Source organism: Macaca mulatta, chromosome 10, assembly GCF_049350105.2.
Source record: "Macaca mulatta isolate MMU2019108-1 chromosome 10, T2T-MMU8v2.0, whole genome shotgun sequence".
NCBI lineage: Eukaryota > Metazoa > Chordata > Mammalia > Primates > Cercopithecidae > Macaca > Macaca mulatta.
Window position 1 is genome coordinate 99,394,204 of NC_133415.1, and position 13,750 is coordinate 99,407,953.

The 13,750-nt window shown below is 42.3% G+C and overlaps 1 protein-coding gene across 3 annotated transcripts in view; it reads right to left on the minus strand.

Moving 5' to 3' along the window:
* SLC13A3 (solute carrier family 13 member 3) overlaps positions 1-13,750 on the minus strand; it is a 105,138-nt gene that overhangs the window by 23,562 nt on the left and 67,826 nt on the right. For all 3 annotated transcript variants that reach the window (XM_015148894.3, XM_015148893.3, XM_077951901.1), the window contains 5 exons: positions 12,623-12,689; positions 10,098-10,283; positions 6,432-6,557; positions 3,258-3,353; positions 2,160-2,264 (listed from right to left, as the gene is read on the minus strand). In XM_015148894.3, the coding sequence (XP_015004380.2) occupies positions 2,160-2,264; positions 3,258-3,353; positions 6,432-6,557; positions 10,098-10,283; positions 12,623-12,689 (580 nt within the window). The remainder of the gene's footprint in view (positions 1-2,159; positions 2,265-3,257; positions 3,354-6,431; positions 6,558-10,097; positions 10,284-12,622; positions 12,690-13,750) is intronic.

The following is a 13,750-nucleotide window of genomic DNA, read 5'->3' on the forward strand; positions in this document are numbered from 1 at the left end:
CAGAGGGTGAGATATCTGGATTGTGCACTGTCCAGTATGGTAGCCACAAGCCACATGTGGACTAGTGGGCATTTGAAATGTGGCAAGACCAAACTGACATGTGCTTTAAATGTAAAATACACACAAGATTTTGATGATTTCACATGAAAAAAAGAATGCCAAATATCTCACTAATAATTTATACATAAAATATATTATTCATATTAGTTTCATCTGTTTTTCACCTTTTTAATGTAGCTACCAAAAAACTTAAAATAGATATGTGGCTCACATTATATCTCTCTTGGATGGGGCTAATCGAAATAATCAGATTTCACCAAATCCAGCAGATTCATCTCTATTTAATCATGTTCCCACCCACACCAGAATTTGACACGGTGCCCACTCACACTTCTTAAAACACTCCCCTCTTTTTGGCTTTTGCTGGTCCATAGCTCTAAGTTTTCCTTCTACCTCACTTACCATCTTTCTGTTTCTCTAGTAAACTCACTTTCCTCTCCCCAGCTCCCAAGTGCTGGGGTTCCTCATGGTCTTCTATACTCTCCTTAAACACTTTCCATAGCTGAGCCCATTGATTCCTATGGATTTAACTCCCAAATTTATACAGCAACTCCCAGATTTATGTATGCAACCTAAACATCTCTTCTAAGCTCCAGTCTTGCATATCCAACTGGCTATTGAGCTTGAAAAGTCTAAACCAAGTCCAAAATAGAATTATGAATAAGCCATTCCCAGTCCACTAAAAAATATTCTTCTCCAACTAACCACCATTCATACAGGCACTCCTTTCATTCACACCCCCCAAACCAACCCAGTGCAAGTCCCACATTTAACTTTGAATGATATCTTGACTGCTACATCGTCACTGCTGCCACCCTCACTGAAGCCATCCCCCAGCCAGGGGTCAGCAAATGTCTCCCGTAAAAAGCCACACAGTAAGTATTTTGGCTTTGCAGGCCACATGGTGTTTGTCTGGACTCACATTTCATATTGGAGTGTGAAAGCAGCCATAGACAATATATAATTGAATAGGTGTGGCTGTGTGTCAATAAAACTTTATTTGCAGGCACTGAAATTTGAATTTCATATAATTTTCGTGCATTACAAGACATTGCCTTTTGATTTTTCCACAGCCGTTTAAAAAATGTAAAAGTCATTCAAAATCAAGTGGCGGACCAGATTTGGCCCAAAAAGACAGGGGCCATCTAGATGATGTTATAACTCCTAACTATTCTCCTCATCTATATTTTTGCCCCCACTACCCATTTCCTAATGAATATAGCTAACAGTTATTGAGTTCTTTCTATGAGCCATTTTAATCACTTGACATGTATTAACTCATTTATCTTTATAACAAGCCAATGAGAAATGTACTATCACAATATTTTACAGATTAGGAAACTGAGGCACAGAGAGGTTGAGTAGCTTACAACCCTCCAATGGCTGCCCACTGCTCACAGAAAAAAAAAAAAAATCAAAATGCATAATATGCCTGAAAAGACACTCTAATCTGGCCCTCCCCTACCCTTCCTCACCCACTTTCCTTCCTTCCCACCAGGCCTCGGTCCCACTGGGCTTTTCTCAGTTTCTCAAACATGCTACGTTTGTTCTGACTCAGGATTCAGTAGACATTCCCAGTGCATCTCCACTGCTTTCACCTGCAGTCTTCCTAAGTTTTGGCTCTTCCCAGAACTGTCCAAAGTCAATGCCCCTGCTCTATTATTTTATAGCATAACCCTCTCACTCTTTCCTTCATAGCACTCATTGCAATGCAGTTATTTTGTTGTCTAACTACTCGCTTTTGTCTGTGTCCCAGCACCCAGCCTGCAGCTTAGCACATAATAGGTTCTCAATCAATGTTGATTGAATGAATGAACGATTTGCTCAGTCACGCAGCTCATAAGTGGCAGAGCTAGAATTCTAACCCAGTTTAGTCTGACTCCAAATCCAGAGCTCTCAACACATGAGAAGTCATATTTTATCACCCAAACCTAAACTCTTTTGAGAGTGAAAGAGGGAGCTATTAATAATCATATGGGACAAGAGATGGAAACTTGGATGCAGGTCTCCCCAGCTACAATGCTGCCTCTCCAGCTCCAGGTGGCCCAGCCCAGAATCCTCCCTGTTGGACTCCTCCCTGTGGGTCCCCAGAGTCTCACCCAGGAGTGAAGAGGCTGGCCCAGCCAGGGATGAACTTCGGGTCCCGGGAGAAGAGGAGGATGGCAAACATGCAGAAAAGGACGAAAACGGCCTGTTCGGCAAACCTGTGGCACAGACATGCAGGCATGATGGTGACCCTGGGTTTCAGGCAGACTGCAGCAGGCACAGGCCCAGGCAGCTGCCCACTGGGAGTGAATGGGCCCGGGATCTGCCTCTAAGAAAGCTGAAGTCATCCACTCCCCAGGGAGTGCCCAGAACAAGGGGAGGGGCGCCAATGGACTGTAAATGATTCCTGTCCGAGGACTTCCAGGCTCCCTCAGGATCCTTCCTGAGCCTCAAGTCACCCCCTCCCCGAAACCACGTGCTTCATTATCACCAGGAGTTTCCCAGGGTCCTACAGAAAATCAAGAAAGTGAGAAACAGAGACAGAATCCAAAAAGCAGAAAGAAAAACAGACAGAAATGCAGTAGGCAAAGAGAAAGAGGAGCATTCATACAGAGAGAGAGAGAGAGACATAAAAACACACAGTCTGTCTATACTGAGAGGAGAAGACACAGAGAGGGGACAGACCTGGGGAGAGGGTGGATGGAGGTGGAAAGAGAGGATTCCCAAGAGTTGGAGGAGCTAGTTACCCAATGTACCCATTTCAAAGCCTGGAGAGCAGAGCCCAGAGAGGGTTAGTGCCATGCCCAAAGCCACACAGGACATGAGTGGCACCGCTGGTCCTTGAACACAGGCCTACTGAACCCATTATTTTCACCATATGGAAATGTGCATTAAACAAGGTCCTGGAAGCCACCTGAGATAGTGTCAGGTATTCTGTGTACCGGGAGGGAAATGGTGCCTTGGGTGGAAGATAGCAGATCCCACTGTAAGTACATTCTGAGGGGTTTTTTGGTCTCAGGTTTCTACCCCAGCACCAGGGCAAGAGGTTGACTGTGTAAACCACTTCCCATTCTCCACCTCTAGGCTCCCAGGCCATGGGTCCTGGAATTCCCCTGGAGCTCAGCCCCCATGGGCCCAAGGCCAGGCCAGGAGGAAGCTTTCCTGAGCATTTAAGATTCAGCTCTTTCCTCAATCCAAGGACCCCCATATACCTGATGGGCCCCAGGTTCTGGTATTCTTCCCGAATTACAGCTCGAGCCTTGTTTTCTGCAGTGGTTCTTATCTCAGATTTATTCTTCCTCCAGCCCCTGAAACAGAAAGTGGGAGGTTAGGAGTGTCCACTGCAGGTATAACTAACTTCTCACCTACAACCACCACCACCACCTGACCAAGTCACATCCTCTCTGTCCAGGAGGCTGCAACTGCCTGATGGCTGGTCTCCCTGCAACTGTCTTCCTTTGATACAGTTGTTCTCCCCATGTACAGCCTGGTTGATCTTTAAAAATGTGAATCTGATCATATGACTCCCAGGCTTAAAATCCATGAGTGGGTCAAACAGGCACATGAATAAACTGAGGAATCAATGGAACAAAGCAGAAAGTCTAGACACAGACTTAGTCACAAATGGGGATTTAGTCTATGATAAATTTGCTATCTCAGATTGGTGTGGAAAAGATGGACTATTCAGTAAATGGCATCAGACATATAGATCAACGGAACAGAATTGAGAGCCAAGAAATAAACCCATCCACTTATGGCCAATTGATTTTTGACAGGGGTACTAAGACTGAATAGTGGGGGAAGGAATAGCTTTTCAACAAATGGTGCTAGGAAAACTGGATAGCCAAGTAGAAAAGAACGAATCTGGACCCCTACCTCACACCATATACAAAATTAAACCCAAAATGGATTGAAGACCTAACTGTTAGAGCTAAAGCCATAAAACTCTCAGAAGAAAAGGCAGGGGTAAATTTCCATGCCCTTGGAATAGGCAACAGTTTCTTCAATATGACGTCAAAGCACAAGCCACCAAAGATAGATAAATTTGACTTCATCAAAATAGTAAAACGTTGTGTGTCCATAAATGGTGTTAGGACACTGGGTGAACATTTGGGACAAAAAAAAAATGAAGTTGAATCCAAACTTCACACTGTACCATAAGGATGAACTCCAAATAGATCAGAAGTTTAAATGTAAAAAATATAATACTAGAAGAAAACATGATTATTCTTTTATGAGTCCTGTATTAGGAAAACCTTTCTAAGCTGTAATTGAAATTTCAGAAACTATGTGAGAAAAGATTGAAAAAAAATTAAAACAATTCTTTAGAGAGAAAAGCACCATAAGCAAAGCCAAAAGACAAATCAGGAAAAAAATGTAGCTTCTATTGCAGAATAAGCACTCATCTTTCCAAAATATAAAGCGTACCAGAAACTAGTAAGAACAGGACCAACAACCCATTTGAAAAAATGTATAAAAATATGAACACACGGTTTCACAGTTCACAGGAAAGAAAATACCGATGAACAAACTTTTCATATGCTTCCAAATCTATGAAAAGTTTCCTAAAGTTACCCTTCATAAAATAAATGCAAGTTATTTTTCTCTTATCAGATTGGCAAAAATCCACTTTGCTGCAAGGAAGCAGACACTCTCATACATTGTGCATGGGAGAGGAATCATGTAAAATTTTTATGAAGAATGATTTGACAATATCTATTAAAATAAAAATGTGTTTATTCTCTGATCCAGAAATCCCACTTCTGGAAATGTATCTTATAAAAATGCTTGTTTCCTTTGAGCTAGAGTTGCAACGTAAAAGAGAAAAAATAAAATAAAATAAAAATTAAAAAACAGCTGGGCATGGGTGGCTCACGCCTGTAATCCCAGCTCTTTAGGGGGCTGAGGTGGGTGGATCACTTGAGGTCAGGAGTTTGAGACAGCCTGGCCAACAGAGTAAACCCCTATCTCTACCAAAAAAAAAAAAAAAAAAAAAAAAAAAAAAAAAAAAAAGCACAAAAAATTAGCCAGGCAAGGTGGCAAGAGCCTGTAGTTCCAGCTACTCTGGAGGCTGAGGCAGGAGAATGGCCTGAACCTGGGAGGTGGAGGTTGCACTCTGAGATGGTGCCACTGCACTCCAGCCTGGGTGACAGAATGAGACTTTGTCTAAATAAATAAATAAATAAGTAAATAAATAAAATAAAAAACTAAAATCTGTCAGGCAGGCCTGTCACCAGAAAAAGATATCTATGTCTGCTCATATTTGCTTAAGAAAACTCTGAAAGATTACACAAGAAACCAATAAAAGTGGATGCTTGTTTGGGAGGATATCATGGGTGAAGAGGCCCATGGTTGGGAAGAGGGGTTCTCACTGCATACTTCTCAGTGTTGTTTTGATTTTTGAGAACCATATGTATGTGTTGCCTATCCAAATTAACGTAACTATATTAAAAAGTAATTGAAGTAACCAAAATAAATATAGGAAAACAAAGTGCCAGTATTATATTTTGGCTAGACATCATTTCTAGCTCAAGTCTCTGGGTCTGAAGCTTGCTCTTTCTTTGTTTAGAGGTTGATTTGGAAATGTTAGATATTATGGTTTCTTTAGCACCCAACTGAGACTTTCTCCTTAACGTAAGTAGACTGAGTGATGAGAGTTGATAAAGACATATTTCCCATAATATGATTTGGTGTTATTTAATATTTTGTCCTCATGCCTCCCCAGATTATCTTCTGTATCAGGGCCCCGTAAAATGGGAAATAGTGCACTCCCCTCTTCTCTGGTCAAGAGTGTTTACCTTAAAGACAATACTATTAATAATTAGTAATAATATGTGACATCAACAAAGGGTCTGGGTGTGGCAGGCAGGTCACACCTCTCACTTAATCCTCACATCCCTGGAAGGTCAAGAAATGAGAATATGGCTAGCATGGTGGCTCACACCTATTATCCCAGAGCTTTGAGAGGCCAAGACAGGAAGGATCGCTTCAGGCCAGAAGTTTGAGACCAGCCTGGGCAATATAGTGAGACCCTGTCTCTACAAAAGATTTAAAAAAAAAAAAATTATCCAGGCACAGTAGTACTCGCCTGTAGTCCCAGCTACTTGGGAGTCTGAGGCCAGAGGAACACTAGAACCTGGGAGATTGAGGCTGCAATGAGCTACGATTGTGCCACTGCACCCCAGCCTGGGTGTCAGAGCAGGACCCTGTGTGTAAAACTAAATACATACATACATACATACATACATACATACATACATAAAAGAAAGAAATGAGAATACGACATGAAATAACAATCATCCTCAGTTTTCATAGGCAGATGCTGAGGTTAGAAGGGCCACTCCCTGCTTCCCCACTCTACCTGCCAAGAAGAAAATGAGAGGTACCTGAAGCTCAGTCCCCCGTACAGGAAGGAGATCCAGAGCCAGCCTGCCAACAGGAACAACAGCATAAGAGGGAAGGCGAAAATGAACCAGGAGCCGAAATTCACCACGTCACACTGTGGAAAGAAACTGGAGAACAGTGGGAGATGAGAACAGGCCAAGGGCAGCCATGCCCATTTGGGGAGTGGCAGACGAGACCAGGCGGTACTAGTATTAGTGGGTCAAGAGGGGAATGAGAGGGTCCCATGGAAGTCTTGGGAACATTGTTTTCCACCTATTCTAATAGCAGCACTCTTTTTTCCTCTTCTTTGGAGGCTGCTGGCTTCTGACCCAATGGGACCAATAGGTGCGCTACAGTCAAAATCTCTGCCCCCTGGAGGCCAGACAGGTACCTGAGTGAGTGAAACAGGCCAGGCCGGCCATGGTGAATTGAAGAGAGCCGTGCTCATTAAAGGGGTCAGCTGCTATTTGCTCCCCCAGGGTTGCCATGCAAGAGTGCAGGGCCAGTAAGCCCAGGTTTGGGTTTTACTTGAAATTATGTGATGTTTAAATGTTGGCAATTCATGAAAATGTTTTTAATGAATGTGGGAGTCAAGCATAACACATCTGCAGGCTGAAACCTTTGCCCTCTTTATTATACATGCTCAAAGACCCTGGGCATTTTGTCCAGGCAATGGTGATGTTGATGAGTTCTTTCTCTGCTGAATGGTGTCCAATCTCAATTTTATTAAGACATCATCAAGCCTGAAAGGATGAAGGGCAATAACACTTAGTGCTGGTGAAGATGTGGAAAAACAGGCAGATTCTTGATGTTTGTTCATCAGAATACTCTTTTCTGGAGAGGGATTTGGTAAAATGCAGTAAGAGTCTTAAAAATGTGCATATCCTTTTATCCAGAAATTCTACTACTAGAAATAAACTTTAAAACAAAAAACCAGAAATGCGGTCAGGAATATAAGTGCTAGATTGAAAAGAGGAAAAGTAAGTTACAGAATGATGTATACAAAAGTATGTGGACACTCATGGACATTTCTAGGTAAATAAATAAGTAAATAAACCAAAACATTAAGTTATTATATAATAAATAAGCAAACAAAAATATTAATAAACTCTATATAGTGGGATTCTAAGTGGTTTTTATTTCCTCCTTTTTCTCTACCTGTATTTTCTACAATGAATAAGTATACCTCTATAATTAGACAAAATAAAAATATTGTTTTAAAAATATTAAAATATCAGCAAGTGTGTGGTCAGTTACATAATTTGTAATAGCAAAATAATAATTATCATAAAATGAAAACAATCTAAATGCTTAAGATTAAAGTATGTACACCCAAAATAAGATAATACATAGTCACTAAAAATTATGTTTTCTAAAAAATTTTAATGATAAAATCAGACTATAAAACTGTATTAAGAGCATACTGGCAAAAACGTTAAATATATGCACATTTAATATATGGACATAGAAAAGTCTAGAAGAAAGTCTTAAAATATCGACAGTGGGATTGAAGGTATTTCAAATTTCTTCTACATTTTCCAAATGTTCTTTAATGTGCCAATATCATTTTATAATCAGAATAAACCAATAAAATGTATTTTGGCAACAAGGGCTAAAGGACCACTCAGGGCAATCACTTCTCCTGTCTCCCAAGGCTTCTCCTGTTCTCAGCTGGAGAATCAAAATCACGTATTACCTAGCATTCCTTTTAAATCCCCTCTTCCTACACTAGAGGGTCTACATTTGAGCCCTTGTGTTGCATAAGATTTGCATGTAATTAACTTGAAATCCTACATTTGATATTTTTACTGTATATATAGTTAACATTATATATTTTATGTATTATATGTTAATATATTATATACTTAAATGTACATAAGATATATTTTAGAAAATATAAATATGAAATAAACATATAAAAAACATATAATTTCCCCAATTTCATTTCAGGTTGGAACAAAGTCCTATTCATATCAGGGCAGGCAGGCAGTCTGAAAACGCTTTGACAACAACTGCTCCCCTCCAATTCTCCCCATCCTCAACCTAGGCTCTGCTCTCCATCCCCAGAGCCCACATCTTCCTGTCCAGCCCTGGGGATGGGTCCCAGCAAACCCTAATACCAAATGCCTACCTTCCCCCTCCGCAGAACACTAAAGGGCTGAGCCTAGATACTCCCCACACCGGAAGCAGGATCATCTTTGCTTCTGGTTTTTCTGTCAGTGAGCTGAAACCAGAAGGCACAGACAGCCTTCTTTAAGGGATAGAGATAAAAAGACATCTAAGGTTTGCAGTAAAACTCAGCGGGCTTAAATCAATTGGTGAAACACACCTACGACTTCTTTTTTTTTTGGTTGTTTTTCACCTCTCCCAGTTCATGGTTGACAATCACTGGTTTCCATCATCAAATCTTAAAATCAAAGCATTTTGGAATCTGGGAATGTATTGGCAATTCATCTCATCCAGGGGTTAAGGTTTAAAATCAACACAAGGCCAAACATGGGTGTACTAAAATCTCTTGTGAAAATACCTGTAATTACTCACGTGTATGTTACGGACGGTTGCACACATAGCAAACCTCTCTCGGGGAGATCAGCAGGGCCTCCCTTCATCCCCACGTGTTTTTGATTCTTTGGTTGGGCAACAGGTAAAGAAGTCGGCTAGTATTTGCGGCCATGTTGAATATCAAATACTTTTTGGTGCCCTTTGTTGGCCAAATGCTTACATTTGCATTTATGTAAATTAAATGAACCTATGTTACATCTCCACTGCAAGGAATCTTGGAAACCCTGCCTTGGAATCCTGGAACCTAAAAGTCTTAGAGACAGGATCTTGAAATACTGAAGTTTTAAAATCTTGGAAACCAGAGGCTTAAAATAATGGGAGCGGCAAGTTGTGCAGTTGGAGCATCTTTCTCTTATCCTCATGTCCTGACCGGCCACCCAGTCACTGCTGACCACTTCCAGGGATGGGGGGACTTTAGCTCCCAGCAGAGCCCACTCCACTGGGGGACTCTGCTTATGGTTGGAAGGCTTCTCTCAGGCCATGACAGCCACAGACCCATGCCTCCCACTGGCTTACTCCTCTGCTGTCACCTTTCCAATGACCCGCATCTCACTTGAAGGAAAAGCAGGAGTTCTTAGACAACACTTACCACTATCACCTTATGTCTTCTCACCTTCCCTTCACCCCAGGCTCTTCATCTCCCTGGTATTCCTGCTGGTCCCTGAACCTCCCCAGGAACAGCTCCACCTCCAAGCCCTGTAGGAGCTACTCCCTGCTGTCGCTGTCGGCAATGCCTTTCCCTCCTGTGTCCACGTGGCTCATTCTCTTCTAGGTCTCTGCTCAAATGTCAGCCCATCAGAGAGAACCGGTGTCCCTGACCAACCTACATAAACTAGCACCCCACTCTCCTCACTTCTACTCTCTTTCCCTGCCGTATTTTTTTCCTAACTTATCACACAGATATGTTTTATATTCATTTGCTTTTTCACTTATTGCCTGTCTCTCCCGCCAGAATGGAAGTTCCCCAAGGGCAGGGATCTCACTGGATTTTGTGTATTGCTGTGTTCCCAGAGCCTGGCCCAGAGAAGGCTCTCAATACACATTCCCTGGATGTTGAATGAAGGAGGGAAGAGGAGGGGAGGAGCAGAACCCTCCCTGCTTTCTACCTCTTGAGCTGGCCAAGCAGGATGAGGTTAGGGGCTGTGCCTGTGAGTGTGGCTGTGCCCCCAATGCTGGCTGAGTAAGGGATAGAGATGAGGAAGCCCTTCCAGATGTTCCCACGATACTCATCCTCCTTCCTGGAGTCCGCCAGCAGATCCAGTGGAACCTCCGTCTCCCCAGGGTGGTCTTTGCTTTAAACAAATCCAAAGAGAAGCCATTCAGAACACATGGAGAACAGGCCACGGACTGCCCAGGGGTTGGGGAGCTGAGTGATCTTTCTAGAAGGTAATTTGGCACAGGTATCAAAAACCTGTAACAAGGTGCAACTCTACAGTTCAGATATTCTACTCTAAGAATGTATCCTAAAGAAATAGACAAGTGTCTCAGGGGTGGGTACAAGGGAACTCACCATGCCATTAAATATAATTTAAATGAAGAACAGTCTAAATGTCCATCTAAAAGGGGCTGATAATAAAGATGACTCTCTTCCTGGATGGAACACCAATGCAGCTATTAAATGGATGCTTATTAAGATGAAAGTTGTCCATTCACAAACTACGGCGAAAAGGCAGGCCACAATACCATTTAGTTTTTTATTGTATAAATCCTCATGGGCGTGGTGGCTCACTCCTATAACTCCAACACTTTGGGAGACCAAGGCAAAGGATTGCTTGAGTGCAGGAGTTTGAGACCAGCCTGGGCAATATAGTGAGATCCCATCTCTATAAAAAAAAATCAGCTGGGCGTGGTGGCATGCACCTGTAGTTCCAGCTACCTGGGAGGCTGAGGCAGAAGGGTTGATTGAGCCCAAAAGTTTGAGGCTGTAGTGAGCTATGATTGCCCCACTGCCCTCCAGCCTGGGTGACAGAGTGAGACACTGTCTCTAAAAAAAATTAATAAGTAATAAATAGAAATAAAGAAATAGCTATGTTTCATGAATATAAAAATATTTAAAGTCTAGAAACAGATGCAAGTTGTTTTGATATCTTTCCCAGGAGTGGAATTACGTATTTTTTTTCTTTTTTATTTTCTGGGTTGTTTTCCTTGTACAGTTAAAGAGTTTTGGGAAATAATGACATTAAGAATTTTTAAGTATATAACTAAAAGATCATAATTTTGGCATTATTGAGGCCAACATTATGGCATTATATGATGTTCACTATTCTCCATTAAGTAAAATAGGTATTTGGAAACAGACTGAAATGAAGGAAAAAAGTGAAATAGCAGGTTACAAAACAGCATATATAGCATTATCAATTTTATTTTATTTTGTTTATTTTTATTTATTTATTTATTTGAGACACAGCTTCACTCTTGTCACCCAGGCCAGAGTGCAATGGCATGATCTCAGCTCACTGCTACCTCTGCCTCCCGGGTTCAAGCGATTCTCCTGCCTCAGCCTCCCGAGTAACTGAGATTCTCCAGCCACACTGGCTTCCTGGCTGCTCTTTGACCTCTCAGGAGCTTTGCATGTGCTGGTCCACATGCTGAGAACACTCTTCCCATGGATACCCCCACCACTCCCCACCTCTTGCAGAGATTTGCTCAAGCACGACCTTCTTGTGAGGACTTCCCTGACTACCCACATTCAAACTGCCCCTTCCCACTTGCCAGCTCGCCTCCCCCACCCTCCTTCCTGCTTTGATCTCCCTCCAAAGCTTATCCACCACCCAACAAACCATGGATTATATTCACTTATCCGTGTCTTGCTACTAGAATGTAAACCCATAAGGGCTGGGCTTTCTGTCTGTTCCTTGCTGTATCTCCATCCCTAGAATAGTGCCTGGCTCATCGTAAGCTCTGAATAAATATTTGCTGAATGAATGAAATAGACCAGATCAATGCCCAGCACTGTCTTGAGCAGATTGCTTGGCTCCCAGTTGTGTCATCCCTGTTAAATTGAGATCACAATGCCATAATAACAAGTGCTAACATCTGGACATGTAAGGTCCAGCCAACCTGCTCTATCTACATTACCTCATTATCTCACACAGCCAGTATGGAGCAGGGCCAGAGTTCCAAGTTAGGTGTTTGCGACTCCAAATCCTATGATCTTAACTACATTGCCATAATGCAAAGGATACTCTAGACTAAATGCGATTTCAACATCAATGTGAAGATGCTTTCTAAGTCACGTAGGGTGAAGGGCTGTTATTGTTTTATAAGGTATTTTCTTGTCTGTATGGACTGTTAACCCTGCCTGCACCCCTCTCCTCCTTGTGTCATGCAGTGTGTGCTATCTTGCTCTTCTGGATCTCTTCTTGCAAGAGGAAAGTACCTGTGATCCTCAATCTCACCAGATCTTTAGGGATTTAATATACTGCCCTACCCTTTCCATGTCTGCATTTTTTTAAAGGAGGCTGTTGAGGTTAATGTTTAAGCCACAGAGATGAATGGTGGAAACTTAGGCATTAGGTCGTTTGGAGAAAAATTCAGGGATGGGAGGAAAATGATTTGCGGCACTGAATTCTTGTTCATTGTCTCCTTGAATCAAGCACTGTCTCCTCTACAAATTTCACCAATAACTTACGCTTCTGTGCTGGCGAGAAACTGCATCTCCGTGGGCACAGTGTGTAGGCCGTTTCTCCGCACAGCAGCTAGGAGGAAAGAGCATGATGTCTTTAGCGTAATGTAGTGAATGGAACAGGAGTATCCCAAATCTTGTGAAGTTAGTCAAGAATGCTTTCTTCGCCAAGGATCCTATACTATTCACTAAATCAAAAGACAAAGATAGAGAGAGGAAGAAGAGAGAGAGGGAAGGAGAGAGAGGAAGGGAGGAAGGGGGAGGGAGGGAGAGAGAGGGAGGGAGGGAGGGAGGAAGGAAGGAAGGAAGGAAGGAACGAAGGAAGGAAAGAAGGAAGGAAAAGGAAAGGAAGGAGGGAGGGAATGAAAGAAAGAAAGAAAAGAAAAGAAAGAGAAAAGAAAGAAAGAGAGAGAGAAAGGAAGGAAGGGGAAGGAAGGAAGAGAAAGAAAGAAAGAGAGAAAGAAAGAAAGAAAGAAAGAGAGAGAGAAAGAAAAAGAAAGAGAGGGAAAGGAAAGGAAAGGAAGGGGAGGGGAGGGGAGGAGAGGAGAGGAGAGGAGACAAAAGGAAAAGGAAAGGAAAGGAAAAAGAAAAATCATTCAGCATTTTATCCTCCTGTCCTACCATCCATATGTGAAGATGTGCCCAGGCCTGTTGGCAGGCGTTTAGCTGCAGGGCTGCTTGACAATCCATAACTCAAGCCTAGGCTTACCTGAGCAGCCACTGCCAAAGTTGTGAAAGGCCAGCTATGAATGGTAATGAATCATCAATGTGTTGGATGACCCCAATTGTCCAATCATTCATTCATTCATTCATTCATCCAAAAAGTATTTATTGAGCACCTACTATGTGCTATTGACTATGTTCTCAGGGTACTCTGTGAACAATATAGAACAAGGCCTCTGGCTTCCATGGAGGTCATGCTCTAGAAGGGGAGACAGGCAATGAACGAATAAAGAAAATTTGAGGTAGGGACAAATGTATGGAGGAAATAGAACTGGGCAATGTGACTGGAATGTAGAGAGGCGAGTAGGTGGGCTCTCTCTTCAACAGAGAAGACACTGTGTGCTGATGGCATCAGATCTGAGACCTCAAGGATAAAATGGAATCCATCCTATGAAGAGCCCTGGGAAGAGG